At 37.3% G+C, this 18714-nt stretch overlaps 1 protein-coding gene across 1 annotated transcript; it reads left to right on the top strand.

Annotated features, from left to right (window-relative positions):
* The first annotated feature begins 3890 nt into the window (after nt 1–3890).
* On the top strand, nt 3891–10706 carry LOC149834497 (dolichyl-diphosphooligosaccharide--protein glycosyltransferase subunit DAD1). The gene is made up of 5 exons (XM_090010156.1): nt 3891–4042; nt 4136–4183; nt 10029–10116; nt 10253–10296; nt 10377–10706. Exons 1-5 carry the CDS (start codon nt 3959–3961, stop codon nt 10458–10460), a joined length of 348 nt encoding a protein of 115 aa, XP_089866282.1. The 5' UTR covers nt 3891–3958; the 3' UTR covers nt 10461–10706.
* Nucleotides 10707–18714: the final 8008 nt, after the last annotated feature.

Here is an 18714-nt window from a genome sequence, read left to right as displayed (position 1 = left end):
TTTGTTGTGTGGTAATGATGGAATTTCCCTCAGATTCCTGTAGTTGATTGAATAGTTCGTGTTAAGCTATTATATTGAGCACGTTTCATTGTGGATATTATGAACACAGATGCATTGGCAAGAAGGTAGCGTAATGATCATTTTGGTCGACAAGAGTTTTCATTAGCATTTTGATCATGTTACATTAGTCTCTTAAAATGGGATTTTGATAAAATAAGAAATCGGTTATTGGCAATTGCAGGACCTGTTTACCTCCCCTTCTACCTTCCCAAATCATTTTCTTCTTGTTGTTTCTAATATTTTTTTCTTTGTTTGAACTTTGATTGATTTACATGGTATTAAAGCAATTTTCCTTCTATACCATGTTTGGATCAGTAATCCTAACGCTTTTTTTAGATCCATTCATCTTTATTGAATTCTGAAATATTCTCTTGCTGCAACCTTTTCTTTTCTTTTGGTTCTGCTTCTCCTATTTTGTTCTCTTCAGTTTTTTACTATTCTTTTTTTCTATTCTTTATTTCTTTTCCTTTTTCCTGTTTTTCTGTTCTCTTATTTTTCTGCTTCCATTAAGGAACATTTGATTGTCTTGGATCTTAAATCGGAGGGGTCAGATTTAGATTCGAGGTTCTGAACTGGCATGGGCACATACTAGTTTTGCAAATAGAGAATCTCAGATCCTCAGCTCTGAGATCCATAAGACCTCCCCTAGATACATGGATCTCTTGCCTGATAAGAGGCACGTCATGCCAGAGGTCCTATGATCTTAGATTACTTTGGATCTAAGATCCCAGGCTATCAAACACCCTTATTTCTAGTGATCCTGTTTAATTCAACGTAGATGCCATTGTTAATGTCAGTGCAGTATTATTGATGCACATGTGATCAATATTATTGATAAGACAAATAAAACTTTTTTTTTTTTGCTTTCATCATTCCTCATGTTGTAAATTAGCTTTGTTCATATACAAAAAAAGATTACAAGTTTATACTGCTTAGTGCTTACAAGCATATCTAATTTTTAATTCTTTGTTCTTTTCTATAGATCTGGATGGTGTTGTCTCTCTCATGTTTCTCATGATGCTGGTATTCAATTCCTCTTAGTAGCTATTGGATTCTTGCAGAGAGATAGCCAACCTAACATAGATCTCCAGGAGCTATACCTTGAATACAAGTATCCCTCCAGTGCATAAGCAGATCCAGATTCCTTATAGGCTGCATTCATCCAAGCTTGAATCCAATCAACTTTACATCGAATTATATTCAACCCAATATGCATCCCTAGTTTGAATGAGAAAGCTCCATACCACAGTTTGAGAATGCTGTGGAGCTTTCTTTCCAAACCCTAGCCGCATTTGCCAACCTACAAAACTCTGCCTCATATGAAAAAGTTTTTCATAACTTTGCAAATGCATGATTCATTTTTCTCATAGAAAAATATCTCAAAATGAAACACCACGTGAAAGCAGGATTTTCTCAAGCACTTTGTGATTATAAATTGCAACCACACAACTTTCACAAACCAATGCAAACATGTGAAAGTTGAATCACGGGCTGAACAGGGATACACATCGAGGCGAACTATTTCGGGTTCAACCTGTTTAAGCTCGGCTTGAACTTGTTCAAAAAAGTAAATGAGCCGAGCTTGAACAAGGGTTCAGGCTTGGTACATGTAAACGAGCCAAGCTTGAAGAGACAGTTCAGCTCGGATAAGCTCAGTTCTCATAGTTATATCAGTGGCAGAGCCAGAAGTTTTTTGTTGGGTGGGCAGACTTCGGGTCCCGGGGACAATGCTATGGTCTTGAAGGACGATCCATTTATTCGGACCAGTGGCGAGCCAGAAATTTTTTGCCCACCCATCGTCAGAAGAAAATTTGGTTGTGTGATAGATCTGACATGCTCTTCTAGAAGTGGCCTCCCTGGCCGGAGAAGGCGATGGCCATCAAGTTGATGGTACCATCTGGTTTCATCACTCTGAGGGCCTTCATGGCATCGGCCTGCCCATGGTCAGGCTACAACACACTTTCAATCCCTCTTTTCCTCCATTTAGTGAAGCAAGCATAGTGTTTTGCATGGCACCCATAACCAGATTTAGGTTCCAGTCATCCATATCGCTATTCCTGTGATTAGGACCTCACCGATGCAAGTTGTTTTCATCAAATTGGACCCTGTGTATGTGATCTACATCATCCATTTAGTGAAGATCGGCATTTGAATAGACAAAATCCAACTTATGTGCAAGACTTTTTGCTGATTCAAAAATCAATAACCGTCAAAATAAATTGAAAATCATGTTTTTTTTGTTAAAGAACACTATCAAAAGATTGATTTCTATTAAATCAACTGTGCTGAACCCATCGATAGGGCCAGATTGATCAAAACAACTTAGTACCAATGAGATCCCAGAGGGAGTTATGACCACAGAGGATGATACAAGGATGAGTAGAGCCAGGGTCCCCATAAACGTAGGTTACATGGTTTCACAAAGAGCAAATGGCAAAAGAAGAAGCTGGGGAAAAACATACAGATCTTAGTTGAATATTCACAAGAGAGAACTCCAACTCCCACGAACTAATAACCCGTCTCTTCTGCAGTTTTTACACAGTTCAATAAGGTAAAACAATTAAAGAAAAAGATTAGCACTACCATCGTCAGAAGAAAACACACATGGACGCATATTCTTTCTTTAACATCGTCAGAAGAAACTTTTTTTTCCTATTTCTAATTCTGGGGTGGGCGACCGCCCACCCATGCCCACCCCCGGCTCCGCCAGTAAGTTATATAAAAAAAATTATATTTTATATATGTATATATTTTGTTTAGAAAATGGTTAAAGAGGAAGGTCTTACTTTAATGGTCAAGTCTTTGTTCTTCTTTGTAAGTGGCCTGGGTTCAATTCCCACCATCTTTCTCCCTTTCAAAAAGATTTTGACACAAGTTTTAAAACCTATTAAAATAAAAATGTTCAGTTCGAGCTGAGCCGAGCTTTCTAGAGCCATGGTTGTTCAATCTCGGCTTGAGCGGACTTTGAACCAGATTTTTTGGTCCAGCCGAGCCGAGCTAGCCCAAGCTTGAACCTGGCTCGTGTGCATCCCTAGGGCTGAAGAATCACAGTTGCGATTCTATACATCTTTTAACTGGTGGTTACAAGTGTGAATTTTGTGACCAAGAATAACAGGTTTAATATCACATTCACAGTTGTGATCAGAACAAGCGTACTCGTAATTTTTATAGGTGAAAAAATGTGTGAAAGTGTTTTCCACTCTTCACCTTGAGGCAAGGTTTGATGGCGGACACTCTTGTCTTGGCTGTCAGTGTCCTGAACACCAGAGTTGCAACCCTTGCGTCCTATTTTGGCAGGGACGCCTAGGGCTGAAAAACAAGCCGAGCAGCTCATGGCTTGGCCCATGGTCGGCTCACAAAAAACTCATTCTTGTAAAATAGGCTTAGCAAGTTTAATATGAATATTTAGAAATATAATTCATATTTCCCCTAGCTCTAAAACAATATACATTTTCTATGAACAAGCAAGCTTGAACTCGGCTTGCTTAGCTCGGGCTCCTTATGAGCTCAAATTAGGCTTGACTCGCTGCAAGAATGAGCCAAGCTTTACCAGTACTAGGCTCCTAGGGAAGCCAACGCCTTGCGTTTGATGCTGGACGTGGGGCACACAGTAGACGGGACATACTCATCCCAGCGGACAAGTGCCTGCAGCCATTCAAACGGCCAATAGGAAGCTCTTGGCACAATGGTCTGTGGTGGCCCTAACTTTCCTACTGGAAGCGAGGGTTTTCGCATGAAAACTGTTTCCTAGAGCCACACTCGTGGGAACCGTTTTCTTCACGGGAAACCGTACGAGTCAATCCCTGCTTCTCTTTTGTCAATTCGGAAAATTTTCCATACCATCTTCCCCCAAAGAGAGAGAGAGAGAGAGAGAGAGAGAGAGAGAGAGAGAGAGAGGATGGCAAGATCGACGACGAAGGACGCCCAAGATCTCTTCCGTTCGTTGCGATCCGCCTACGCGGCCACTCCCACCAATCTCAAGGTCCTCTCCTTAACCCAACAACTTTTAACCCCTAATTTCGATTAATTTCGGTTTACTTCTTCTAACCCTCCTAGGGATTTTGATTTCTTACAGATCATCGATATCTACATCGTCTTCGCTGTTCTCACCTCTCTGATTCAAGTAACTTCCTTTTCCTTTTTTCCTTTCCTCCATTTTACTTCAATATTCCTTTGAACTGTTGTATCTTACATGAGATCTGTTGTTGTTAGGTTTTCCGTTCTGTAAATTTGTCAAGAAATTGGTTGATCACCAACTGACCCAATTCCTGTTTCTGTATTTTTTATCGTTTTCTTCCAAAACCCATTTTTATTTTCAGTATAATTTGTTGTTTGGTGTTAGAAACACATTTTTGTATAGGGGGAATGAAAAAAAAGAAAAATGTTTCGATTTCTTTTGTGGGTGACCCCCTTTTTTTTGTGGATTAAGGAAGAATGTAACGATTGGGATTTGATTGATTTTCTTTGCATATGATTCTTGGTGTTGTCATTGGAGAAATGTCATGGATAGACATCTCAATGTGTGATCTGGGAATTTGAAGAGATTGGTTAGCTTTTGGGAATTGCTGTCCTTTTTGTGTTTGTTTCTTGCGCACAGATGTTTGTGGGGCCTTGTGTATGAGCGCTCAAAGTTGTAGGAGAAAGCTTTGTGGTTCTTTGTAGTTTTACTTGTAGCACCTGGGGCTGTATGCACTCTAAAACACTGGCCTTCACTGGGAGTTGAGTTGTTAAATTTCCAATACGATCTGATAGTGAGTGAACGTTGAAGGTTCTCTGCAGACTGGAGGTGTGATGAAGTTAACCAAGTTAAAGGTGTGACCTTTTAGGTTTTCTTGTGCTTTTGGCATTTCCATGGTGCGGATGTGGTTTTGCATTCACGCATGTTGAGTTAGATTTGATTGTGTCAATTTTGAGTTTGTGATCTCGATCTTCTAAGTTGGTCATCTTTCTCATGATTTTTGAGAAGAGTAATATGCATTTTCTCTTTCCATTTCCTTTCTGATGCCGCAGCCTGCAACTTGTTGGAGTACATCCATTGGTTTACTACGATGGTTCCAATATGTTGTGTTTTTAATATAGGAGCTAAAAGGTGGATCGTTCTAATATCTGCATCATTTTGGTATATTAAATTGTATGGGCTCACGTTCTTTAGTGATACTTCAGGAAGATTTACCAGATCTATAGGCTGAAACTGAATGTGGAATCATCCTTGTATCAGTACCATTTTGATTATCCTATCTTGGTAACTGATTCTGCTGGAGTTTAGAACTTTAGTGCCTTTGCACAAGATTCATGAGCCCTATTCTGTGGTGTCGTCTTTGGCATAACATTTGGAGCTATTCTGTTTAGAATGAACATGTCACAGTTAGATTTTTAAAATTGATTTGTGCTCAATACATTGTTCACAATAGCTTCCACTGGAAATTTGACCTATAAGCATCTAGCAAATTATGGTCCTCTAGGGTATGTTTGGTGGCTCATCCAAGATTGGACAGAATAGCTGAACATAATAGTCAAAACACGTGTTCTGTCTGTTCTGTAACAATTGTACTACATTCAACATTAGTTTTGACTGGACAAGAAGCTGTGTTTCTTGTGTCCAGCGTTTGGTTTTTATGTTGTGCTGACAACTTGAACACATGGATAATGGGTCAGATAACTTCGTTTTGAATCATATGACTCGATCCGCCCAACCATATGAGTGTTTTAACATGTTCATTATGGATTTTAACTTTGGATATGTATCTAAAAACTAAAAAATATTTAAAATTTGGGTAACTTGAGAAAAAATAAGAATTGATATTTTTTAATGTATAAATGCTTTAATCAGTGTCATATTGGATCTAATTATGAAAGTTTATCAAAAAATTATGGTTTTTAGCCACAAATATGGATCTCAAACTGGATCCAAGTAGGAAAAAAAGTTTAAATTTTGGGTAATTTGAGAAAAATAAGAATTCATATTTTTTATATACAAATGCAAAAACCATAAATAAATCATAAAACCCTAAAATGCAAGAAAATAAATCATAAACAAACTAAAGAAAAAATCAAAGAAAAAATAAAAATATCAAAGCTCTAATAAAAGAAAATCAAACAAAAAATAAAAAAAACTAACCAATGACAATCAAAGAAACCCCCCCTAATCAATAAAAATCAAAGGAAAAAAACTATAATCAATGAAAATCAAAGAAAAACCCGAATTATTTAAAAAAACCTAAGAAGATCAAAGAAAAAATCAAATCCCTAATCAAAGAGAATCAAAGAAAAATTAAAGCCCTAATCAAAGAAAATCAACCCTAACCCATGACAGTCAAAGATAAACCTAGATAAATAAAAATCAAAGGAAAAAAACCCTAATCAATAAAAATAAAAGAAAAGACCCTAATTATTAAAAAGAATCCTAAGAAGATAAATAAAAATCAAAGAAAAATCAAATCCCTAATAAAAGAAAATCAAAGAAAACCCCTTAATCAATAAAAATCAAAGGGAAAAACCCTAATCAATGAAAAAAACCCTAATTTTTTAAAGAAAACGCTAAGAAAATCAAAGAAAAATGAAAGCTCTAATCAAAGAAAAAATCAAAGCCTTAACAATGAAAATCAAAGAAGATCAAAGAAAAATCAAAGCCCCTAATCAAAGAAAATCAAATATAAAAATTCTTAAAAAGAAGAAGAAGAAGAACGATGAATGAAGAAGGGGGTGAGATAGAGATAGAGAGGAACAGAGAACGGGAAGAAAGAAGAAAAAGGGGAGAGAGAGTACACATCATTACTTTTGGGTTTTACGATATGTTACACACTCGTATCGCGATACGACTGTGTATCGTATCGTACGATACAAGGTGCGTCGTACAATACACCTTCGATGTACTTTAAAAAGCCGAAAGTTACTTTTTTTCATTTTGAGTTTTAAATACCTTTTGAGGGCTGACTTCGCCATTTGTCTAGAGGCCATTAGAAGTGCATTTCCACCATTTTTTCACCCAAAGAAGTGGGTTAAGGTAAAAAAAAATTGCATTTTCACCATTTTTCCGTTCAAGAAAATGAGTTGAAGTAAAAAAATCCTTATTATGAGTAAAATTATAAAGTTGCTCTCCATAAAAACTATAAAAATTAAAGATTCATACCAAGGTAGAAATCAAGCTCCACATTCCTCCAACAAAGATGACATCAGATGATCCAGCATGACAACGAGGCACTCAAGTAATGAGTAGAAACCGATTGTAAATCGAGTGCAACTATTGCCATAATATTTTGTTTATGTAATATGAAAGTATGGATCTTGTGACATGTTTTTAATTGCAAGATATTTAATATTTTGCATTGTTTTTGTAAGATAATTAATGTTTGATGGTGTCTTATGCAACTCATAGAGACATAAATGCTTCATATGTAATTTTATGATTATATTTTGTGCAATTCATCATTGTTTCATCGATATGATTTTTCTAGAAATTTTGCTATTTTTTCTAAATTTTCTTGTTTTTTAGATTTTTTATTAAAAATGTATGATATTTTACGATACGATACAGTCTTAATTTGGGCCCGATCGATACGGGTAACGATACGATACTTACAACCTTGAGAGGAAGAAAGAAGAAAAGGATTGAGGGGGGGGGGAGAGAGAGAGAGAGCTCATCGCTGGTCGCTGCACAAGAACAAGAGGGGGGGGGGGGTAAAATACCGTTCCAGAGATGTGGCAGACGTGCCTTCCGTCCGTCAGCTGTGTATAACATTTGGTGGGCCCAGCGTGATTTGGGACGGCGCAGCCACAAATCACATTGGGGATAGGCCTCCAAACAAGCCCCCAAGTCTCTATGTGAACAACTATGTCACAGGGATTCGGCCAACCAGGTGTTGCACATGCGTCTACGCGACATGACGTGAGTGCGGCACCCGGTGCAGTCAACCCGACCCTGGGTGTGGCCAATGTATCTAGGGTCATAAATGTCCTAATTTTGGACTTAAAAAAAAAGAACCCGATGAAATGGTCTGAGAGGAGGATTAGGGCAAAAAATTGTTGCCCTCTCCTCCCGTCCCTGCCGCTGCCGCCAACTACGAGCTACCACCATTCGACGATGCCTCCTCTCCATCTCCAACCCGGTTACACATTCTCTCTCTCTCATTCTCTCCTTCAATCTCTCTCTCTCCCCTCGTCTCTCAATCTCTCTTCTCGGCTACCTCTCTCTCTCTCTGACTTTCTCAATCTCTTTTCAGTTTTCCCTTTTTCCTCTGTTATTGCGTTGCGTACCTCTCTCTTTCTCAACTCAATCTCTTTCCCCTTACTGTGTATCACTCTCTCTCTCAATCTCGGCTAAACACCGTTGTTGCCCATTTTTGAAAAAATATTTACCCATTTTAGGGAAAACTGAATTTGGCTTGTTAAGAGTTGATCATGAGCTGGCTCGTTTTCTCAAAAAACTATCTTTTAAGAGTTTTTACATGTAAAACCTATGTAATATAAACATTATACATAATATATCTGTTGGGACGTTGCAAGTTCGAATCCCAATGGTAAAACTCAGTTCGGCTTGCTTTTTATTTCATTAGTGTTACTGTTGTTATATATATATACCCTCCCGCACCCCCGCACCCAAGTTTTTCTAAAGTGCCACATCGCCGCACCCGCACCCATGTGACAGGTGAACAGAATAAATTCTGGTACGATATTCATGAAGACACAAATTTCCTATCTCTATTTAAGTGGTGTTTCTCCTTTTTAAACTTATAAATCATTGTATACCTTTTTCATGATCCTTGTATGTAAGAACCCTATGGTGGCCGTAGATGACTCTTAATAGTGAACAACCAATAGGATGTCCAAAAATTTTTAGGGGCACCCACGGTTGCGCAGCATGCCTACTTCCTTCTGTTTCCTAGAACTTGACTAGAATTTTATTGTTTGTTGAAAATGATAAGCAAATACATGATGATAGGCTGCACTAGAAACTTAGTAGACAAAAGCACTAGGTGGTGCCTAAGCGTTGGCCCTCCAGGTACTAGGTAGCACCTAGTCGAGTGCCTAGGCATTGCCTAGAGACCTATGTCACAGGGATTCGGCTAGCAGGGTGCCGCACCCGCATCGATGCGGGTGCGGTCAACGCACCCAGGGTCATTTTGGTCCAATGTTCGGACTTAAAAAAAATTTGCCAAGATTTTTTTTTTGCCCTATATGTCATAGGGATTCTCCAACTAGGTGCTGCACCCGCACCCGATGCGGTCAACCTGACCCTGGGTGCAGTCAACGCACTCAGGGTCATTTATGTCCAACTTTTGGACTATATATATATATATATATATATATATATATATAATTTTTTATATTTTTGCTGCACCCCCGCACCCAGGTTTTTTGAAAGTGCCGCACCCCCGCACCCATGTGACATAGCTAGAGGCCCACAAAAAATGTAATTATTTAAAATAAAATAAAAGAACTCATAAAAAAAGAAAAAGCTGAAAAATTAAATATTTTAAAATACACAATGAAGGCATGATTATATTGTTTTAAACATTATAGAAAACAAATATAGTGTACCAACCTTGGAGCTCCTAGGTAGGCCTGTGCCGAAGCGGGACTTTAACTACTAAGATTAGAAAAGAGTTTGCAATTTTACTTTTGCCAATACCACTGAGTTTATGGGTGGGTGGGCAGTTGCAAGTTTGTGTTGGTAGTGAAGTCATGTATGCTCTGTTATGGGACTCTCATTTCAAGTTATTCGAGGATAAGACATTTTAACTTTCTTAATAGCATCTCACCTTGTAACAACTTCTGAAATATTCCTAAATTGCAAAACAGGATATTGTCTAAGCCTGCAGTGTACTCAGTAATGTTATTTGTGCCTGCAATATAGAGTTTAATGCTGTATGCTCTTAGCATCTGGAAGCTTCATGATGTCCTGCATGATATATCATATGATACTGGTTTGTTATTTTGCTTCACTTTAAAAGTGTTTGATTCCATGGCAGGTTCTTTACATGGCCATAGTCGGATCTTTTCCATTCAACTCTTTCCTCTCAGGAGTTCTTTCATGTGTAGGAACTGCTGTTCTAGCAGGTACCCTTACTCTAAATGTTGCATGATGCATTCATTTCTCGTAGAAGGGTTAGTTTATAATAATGCCCCTTAAGAGTCACTTTTTAGGTGATAATATTCATTGTTCTGAAGTCATCTTCTTAATGTGTTACTCCAGTCTGTCTCAGGATACAAGTCAACAAAGAGAACAAAGAATTCAAGGTAAACGTGTTTCTCGTGTCACTTTTCATTGAAGTATATCATAACTTCTTGTTGATGTGAATTGTCTTTGGTCATTCCAGGATCTGCCTCCAGAAAGAGCTTTCGCTGATTTTGTGCTCTGCAATCTAGTCCTCCACTTGGTGATAATGAATTTTCTGGGTTAGATTGGTTTATAGTTTGATCCGTTGACTAGTACTAATGAGTAAATCTTTTGCGATCTTTACGAGTTTTAAGTTATGCACCCTTACACAAAATCTTCGCTTGCATTGGTCTGTTTGAGAGCACTCTGTTTCATGATTAAAAACGGTTTGTTTAAGTTTTGTTAGAACCAAGATTTTGTAAGGACCACCAGGAACTGGGGAAAAGATTATATCATTTACTGGACTAAAATATCATGAAATTTTGGTAAATGTTGCTCTCTTCCTTCCATCCCTCCATTTCTGCAGATTTTCTTTTTTGAAATTCAAATTTATGAAGTACTCGGGTATTGTGGATTTTGGATTTGCTGCTTATTGGGGGGAGAGAGAGAGATGTATTCTAGGTAGTTTTTTCCCTGTTTCTGGTCATGTGGTGTACTTTAATTTCATTTTTTCCTATTCATTTGCTGGTGAATGAGCTTAAGCCTTTTTAAATTATGATGTTTCATGTTGCTGATACATGTTTTTTATGCTGCTAACTTCCAGCCAGACTTTAGGTTTGACAGTTCCTGCATTGTCAAGGCATTACTTTTGCAATGTTTTCTTCATGATGGAACTGGGATGCTGCATGTTAATTGTTCCATCACTGTGCATTATAAGCAATTTAATAGCTAATAATTCAGATTCCTGCGCGATCACTACTAATACTCATATCAATCAACATATAGTAGAACAGTACTGGACCTGCGGGAGATTTCCTCAAAGCTGCTTGACTTGAGAGAAATACAAGTTAGCAGCCAAAAAAACAAGGTATATATCTTACTGTGATCTACTGCACGATGCTATCTAGTACAAATATGCAGGCTTTGTCTGATCAATCTGACCTCATAGCTCTATTGAAAAATAATCTCACCCTATAGATGCATTCAACATAGATTGTTTGTTAGGGATTGTACTATGGATTGTGTCAATTTGACGCAAAAAGATGTTTTTCTGAGTTATGTTCTATTTCATTGTGGGCCATTGATTCTTTAAGCCCTTGAGAAATCTAATGAACAGTACAATGTCCAAAATATAATTTTTACTAAACAAAACATGTAGACCATATCTGTACCTTAGTTGTCAAAGGCGCTAGGCGGTGAGCCCCTAAAAAGACTAGGCGAGGCCTAGGCAGTACACCCCCCCCCCCCCAAAAAAAAAAAAAAAGACAGACAAAATATGTAAACAAACTACTAAAATTAATAACAAACATGTATACAACATAAAATCAATCAACAATAAGCAATAGACAAATAATAACATGTTGAACACTCTAAAGCAATTATATTACATAAAAACAGTCAAGTAGATAACTCCTACGCTTATAGATTATATATGAATTAAGTACACAAATATGTATATATATATATAATTATATATAATATAAACACAAAATATTATAAATTTATAATATATGTTTATGATATGTTAATATATATAATTATATATATTTATATAGAAAACATATATGTGTGTGCAATTGCGCATCAGACCAAGATGTAATGAAGTGCCAAACGAGAGAGGCGAAATCTCCAAGAGTAAGAACGAAAGCACGCGCATACACAAGAGGCCACTAATGGGCAAAATAAACCACAAAAAGTGGTCAACCACACAAAGAGGTAAAAAAATATATTTCACTCATAAAATGCTTCATAAGAAGCTTGAAGAATACATGGGGCCATGCCCCTTATTTATACACAGCAAGGGACCCAAGGAGGGGCTCCCATAGAGTCGTTGGAGCCCCTCCAACGATCATATTTATGACCGTTGGAGGGGTCCAACGACTCTATGTGGACCCCTCTCAAACAATAAAAAAAGAAAACTAAAAAAGGTAAAAAGGAAAAAGAATAAAAGGAAGCATATCTAGGATATGCGTGTATAAGTGAAATGACAGAATTACCCCTATCGGGCATTACAAAATAAATATATATATTTATATAGGTAGATAGACACATAGACATATATATGATAATATATATATGTGTGTGTCATAATCTATATATATATACATCATATTTTAACACCCCCTCTCAAACACACGGTGAAATCACCGAGAGTTTGCTAAGGAGGAAGTAGAAGCGAGGCGATGGCAAAGCTTTGGTGAAGAAGTCCGCCAACTGATATTCGGTAGGAACATATGGGAGTTGAATGGTGCCCCGTAAGAACTCATTACGAATATAATGACAATCCATCTCAATGTGTTTTGTTCGTTCCTGAAAGGTGTGATTGCTAGCAATATAGATAGAGCTCTTGTTGTCGCAACACAACTTTGAAGGAGTTGAGAATGAGACACCCATATCTTTAAGCAAGCTTCTTAACCATACAATCTCTGTTGTGGTAGTGGCCATCGCACGATATTCTGCTTCGGTAGACGAGAGAGAGACTTTATGCTGCTTCTTACACCTCCATGAGATAAGTGACTCACCAAGAAACACACAATAACCTGTGGTAGAAATACGATCATCGGGGTTACCCCCCCCCAATCAGAGTCAGTATACGCAAGTAAAGTAAGAGGTGAAGAAGAGGATAAGAATACTCCCTTAGTTATGGAATTTTTCAAGTATCTGATAATCCTAATTACTGCTGCCATGTGAATAGTAGAAGGAGCAGTCTGAAATTGGCTTGCACTATGAACTGCATGTGAAATGTCGGGCCTGGTGATAGATAAATATGTTAGAGATCCAATCAATTGACGATATGGCGTGGGGTTCGCTAAAGGAGTGCCATCACTGGCTCTCATCTTGGCATTGATCACTTCTGGAGTCTTCACCCTTTTGTCATCTGTCAGCCCAGACCTAGCAATAATGTCAGAGACAAGCTTCATCTGAGATAAGACATACCCCTTGGGGGAGTATGTAACTTCAATTCCTAAGAAATACCTTAGAAAACCCAGGTCAGACATATCAAAAATTTTCTTAAGAATATTTTTAATAAGGTCAATACCTTTCTTATCATTACCTGTGATAATCATGTCATCAACATATAGCAACAAAATTGTTATGTATTCATTAAAAGATTTAACAAACAAAGCAGTATCTGTGTAACATGAGGAAAAACCATTATCAAGAGCTACTTTGCTAAAAAGATCATACCAAGCTTTTGGTGCTTGTTTAAGACCATAGAGAGCTTTGTTCAACTTTAGAATATTTTCTTTCCCAATTTCAAGACCTGGTGGAGGGTCCATAAGAACTTCTTCACACAAGGTTCCATTTAGGAACGCATTTTTAACATCAAGTTGATATATCGATCATTGCTTGATGGAGGCTAAAGCTATTAAGGTTCATACACTAGTCATTCTGGCTACAGGAGCAAAGGTTTCTTCATAATCAATCCCATATTCTTGGGCGTAGCCTTTTGCAACCAAGCGAGCTTTGTATCTTTCTAGAGACCCATCACATTTGGTTTTGACTTTATATACCCATCTACACCCAATTGCCTTTTTTCCTAATGGTTGAGGAATAATGCTCCAGGTTTGGGCTTTGTTAAGAGCCTCTAATTCGATTTTCATAGCTTCAATCCAATGTGGATGATCTTTAACTTCTTTGAATGAGGTAGGCTCATGATACAAATGTATTAACATGAGACAAGTCCTATAATTCGGAGAAAAAGATTCATAAGACACAAATTTTTGTGGTGGCCTACTAGTTCGAGAAGATCTCCTAGGTGGATTGTTGTCAATAGATTCTTCTAAAGAGAAGTCTTGAGAGTATCTGTCAATAACAGGTTGATGTTCATTTCCTAACCGCCGGGTATATACATTTATATCATTAAGGTTTTCATTTTGGGAAACATTATCATGTTGTGGTATATCATTATAATGTAAGATGCCATCACAAGTAGTATCACAAATAATTGCCTCAGGGGACTCAATTCTAGGAGCTAAGTCAAATAGAAAAGAATAATCGATGTCTTCCCTAGATGTGTGGATATCGAAACCATTTTGTTCTTCAATAAAGTTTACATTTCTTGACACATACAGTTTATTGTTTCGAACATCATAGCATCTATAGCCTTTTTTTATTCTCACCATAGCCAATGAACACACATTCAAGAGCTTTAGGTGACAACTTATCTTGTCCTTGACTAAGTACAAAGCATTTGCATCCAAAGATTCTTAGTCTATTAAAATATGGAGTAATTTTAAATAATTTTTCAAAAGGTAAAACATTTTTTAAAGAAGAAGAGGGCATACGATTTATAAGATATGTTGCGGTAAGAAGAGCCTCAGCCCAAAAAATTTTATGAACATTTTTAGACACAAGAAGAGTTCTTGTGGTTTCGATTAAATGTTTATGTTTCCTTTCCGCAAGACCATTTTGTTGCGGAGTTTTAGGACAAGATCGTTGGTGCAAAATTCCATTTGTTTTAAAATAATTTTGAAAATCTTTAGACATGTATTCACCTCCCGAGTCAGACCTAAATATGGCTATATTGTTTTGAAATTGATTTTGAATAAGAACGTGAAATTCTTTAAAATTAGTGAAGACATCGGATTTATTCTTAATAATGTAAACCCATGTGTATCTAGTAAAGTCATCAATAAAAGAAACATAGTAAGAATAGCCCCCTTTGGATATAACGGGTGCCGATCTCCATACACCGGAATGCACAAGTTCAAAAGACCTTTTTGACACGAAATTACTATGTGAATATGGAAGAGAGTGAATGTATTTGTATTACAAAATTTTTCCAAAAACGGAAAGAGGTACAACTTGAAAATATTAGGGTGTCCAAGTCTCTTATGCCAAGTCTCAATATCTTTAGATTGAACATGATTACAAAATGATTTGGATGGCAAAGACAAAAAATTCATATAATAAAGGTCCCCTCTTCTATGGCCTTGCCCAATCCGCTTCCCGGACCGGAGATCCTGCACATAGCAATGAGTTGGTGAAAAATAGACATTACACTCAGAATCGGTAATTTGAGAAACGGAAAAAAGATTTAGATTAAGTTTTAGAATAATTCGGATTTTGGGAACAAAAATTTCTTTGTTTTGGTCATAAGTTTTCTCAAGATTTCCAATGCCTTCAACATTCAAGGATGTTTCATCGACGATGGATACATATGATTTGAATTTATTGATACTTGGTTTTGACAAAAGTGATGCATTTGGAGTCATATGGAAAGAGGCACTCGAGTCAAGAATCCAAGAAGTCATACTTGGAAAGGAGGAGATGGCGGCACCAGAAGTGGAAGGTGAAGAGGATGATGTAGAGGAGTTCATCTTTATAAATTGTTGAAGAGTTTCGGTTAGATGAGCGATGGACTCCTTTATGTCACCATCCTTCTTTGAATCTTCATTGATGATTGGAGGAGTTTCACCCACGGAAGCCACCTTCTTTTTGAATTTAGGGCAATCCGGACGAATATGGCCCGATTCATTACAATTATGACAAATGATTTTTCTTTCTCTACCGCCATTATTCTTCCAAAAATGTGGTGGTTTATATGATCTTACATTGTTGCCGGGTCTAGACACGGCATGTACTTCATCAACATCTCTTTTCAAGGCCAAACGAGTTTCTTCTTCACATAAGTCGGCCAAAATGTCACTTAGAGGAGTAGAGGCCCTATGAAGAAGGGATCCTCTAAGTTGCTCAAATTCGGGATGAAGCCCATGAATAAATTGAAAGAACCTCTCTTTTTCCATTTGCTCTTGTCTCATGGCAATAGCACTTCCTTCCCATTGCGGTTCGAGAAGAACAAGCTCATCCCATAAAGAGGATAGAGCACTATAGTAGTCCCTAATACTCATATCGCCTTGCTTGGTAGCTCTTACCTTTTCTTGTAGAAAAAAGTGCCTAGCAAGGTCTCTTTGGGTGTACATGCCTTTCATAAAAAACCAAGCTTCATTAGCCTTATTGAATTTTGCAAGATTTGCACAAATCTTCAATTCGACATTATTCATGAACCATGCTAGGATTTTAGCATGCTCACTTTCCCAATCTTTCATTTTAGAAGAGTAATCAAGAATAACCTTTTTTTTTCTTCGTTTAATGCTTTTTCCTCATCTCCTTCAAACTTAGTTAACTTCAATTGTGGTTCCGGAATGGTTCCACATACCTAACCCCAAAGTTTTTTTACCTTTGAGATTATTTTCCATAGCGGTCGCCCACATGCGGTTGTTGGTCCCATCCAATTTGAATGAGAGATCGATTTTTGCATCTTTGTTGGCCATTTATAGAAAAAGAATTTTGAAGACAAGAGAGGAGAGATATTACTTGTCAAGAGAGGATCCGATGAAGCCTTTTCAACCAAGGCTTTGATACCATGTAATGAAGTGCAAAACGAGAGAGGCGAAATCTTCAAGAGTAAGCACGGAAGCACACACATACACAAGAGGCCACTAATGGGCAAAATAAACCACAAAAAGTGGTCAACCACACAAAGAGGTAAAAAAATATATTTCACTCATAAAATGCTTCATAAGAAGCTTGAAGAATACATGGGGCCATGACCCTTATTTATACACAGCAAGGGACCCAAGGAGGGGCTCCCATAGAGTCGTTGGAGCCCCTCCAACGGTCATATTTATGACCGTTGGAGGGGTCCAACGACTCTATGTGGACCCCTCTCAAACAATAAAAAAAGAAAACTAAAAAAGGTAAAAAGGAAAAAGAATAAAAGGAAAAAGTAAAAGGAAGCATATCTAGGATATGCGTGTACAAGTGAAATGATAGAATTACCCCTATCGGGTATTACAAAATAAATATATATATTTATATATGTAGATAGACACATAGACATATATATGATAATATATGTGTATGTGTCATAATCTATATATATATATATATATATATATACACACACATCATATTTTAACACAAGAGACTACCTTGCCTAGGCTCCGCCTTTGACAACTAAGCTGAGGGGTGAAAAGAGAGAATAAAAAAAGAAAGCTTTTGGAGTGGGAGGAAGAAAAAAAAAAAGACAAGAAATGAGAGGAGACAATTTAAAAAAAAAAAACATGACAACTATGTCTTTACGGCTTAAGCGGGAACATCCTAGGTAAAAAAAAAACCTACAGCCTAGACCAATATGCCTAGGCGGTGGCCCTATGCCTAGACGCAGCTTTTGACAACTATGTAAATAATGATAGGGCGTTCCAGGAGCACCTACTCCCACCTAGTAAAAGCTGTTTTTTCAAAATTCTTAGAGTTTTTTTTTTGTTGATCTGACCTTATAATGTGATCTACATACGTTTTAAGCAGAAAAAAAACTTTGGATCATGTGCTTGTGATGATTGTATCACATTGTACCAAAGTTTCATGATTTTAAAAATCTTATTTTATGCCCAAAAAACATGATCCATGACATGATTCCTATCAAATAAATTATGTTGAACACATCTAAGAAGCCTGATTGAGAAGATGCAACCTACATCTATGATGTCTACTAGGTGAGTGTAGGTGCTCCCGAAGCACCATAGCATTCCTCTTATATAAATAGGAAAAAATAAAAAACCTTAGGGTACAATCCAAATCATAGTTTTTACTAAACAAATCATCTAGATCACATCTGTATAGCTAGATTCATACACACGAAAAGAGAGTGAAAATTGGTGTTTTCCACTAGATTGTATATACAATTGACTGTAGCAAACAGTAACCTAGTTTGCATATACAATTGATCCTGTGGCCTGGCCATATAAAGGCACATTTGAATGCCCTTGATGTCAGAGACCAAGGTCAGATTTGGCCTGGGACCCACACTATATCCTTTGATTATGCAAACGGGGGATCTGAGATCCCCAAAATACACTCAGATCCTTGAATTTGAGAACCGAGGATCTCAAATTGCCTCGGATTGAAATCCCAGACAATCAAACGCACCCAAAAAACAAATAATTCTTGCACCTCATCTGCTGAGGATTTTGTCTGGTTCATAATATTATCAGGAAATGAAATGGATAAGTGGAAAAGCAAGTGTTAAAAAGTAGTATGAAGTGATTATGCAAACACATGAGAAACAAAAAGAAAATGCATAGGGAGCTATATGAAGCCCAAGCGAAAACAAATAAGAAGTGGCATGAAAATGAGTACAAAACGATATAAAATCAACATGCAGCAGCATCAGTTGCTCAAACCAAACCAAACCCCTAGACAGGGGCCTCTTTCTGAAAATTTCAAACCATTTTACCAACGGGGTTTCGGCTTGTCTGGTAGGAGCAGCTAGTGCACATCACCTTGTGTTGGGACATTGCAGGTTCAAAACCCAATGGTATAGTTGTATAACT

Source organism: Nuphar pumila, chromosome 6, assembly GCF_984573655.1.
Source record: "Nuphar pumila chromosome 6, dmNupPumi1.hap1.1, whole genome shotgun sequence".
Classification (NCBI taxonomy): domain Eukaryota; kingdom Viridiplantae; phylum Streptophyta; class Magnoliopsida; order Nymphaeales; family Nymphaeaceae; genus Nuphar; species Nuphar pumila.
The sequence above is the reverse complement of the archived record's forward strand: the minus strand, read 5'-3'. Positions and strand labels throughout refer to the sequence as shown.

Excerpts from the sequence above, each read along its gene's own strand:
- LOC149834497 (XM_090010156.1), top strand. The coding sequence starts at position 3,959 with ATGGCAAGATCGACGACGAAGGACGCCCAAGATCTCTTCCGTTCGTTG. Across the intron at positions 4,043-4,135 it reads CCACTCCCACCAATCTCAAG|ATCATCGATATCTACATCGT; the intron begins GTCCTCTCCTTA and ends GATTTCTTACAG. Across the intron at positions 10,117-10,252 it reads AGGAACTGCTGTTCTAGCAG|TCTGTCTCAGGATACAAGTC; the intron begins GTACCCTTACTC and ends GTGTTACTCCAG.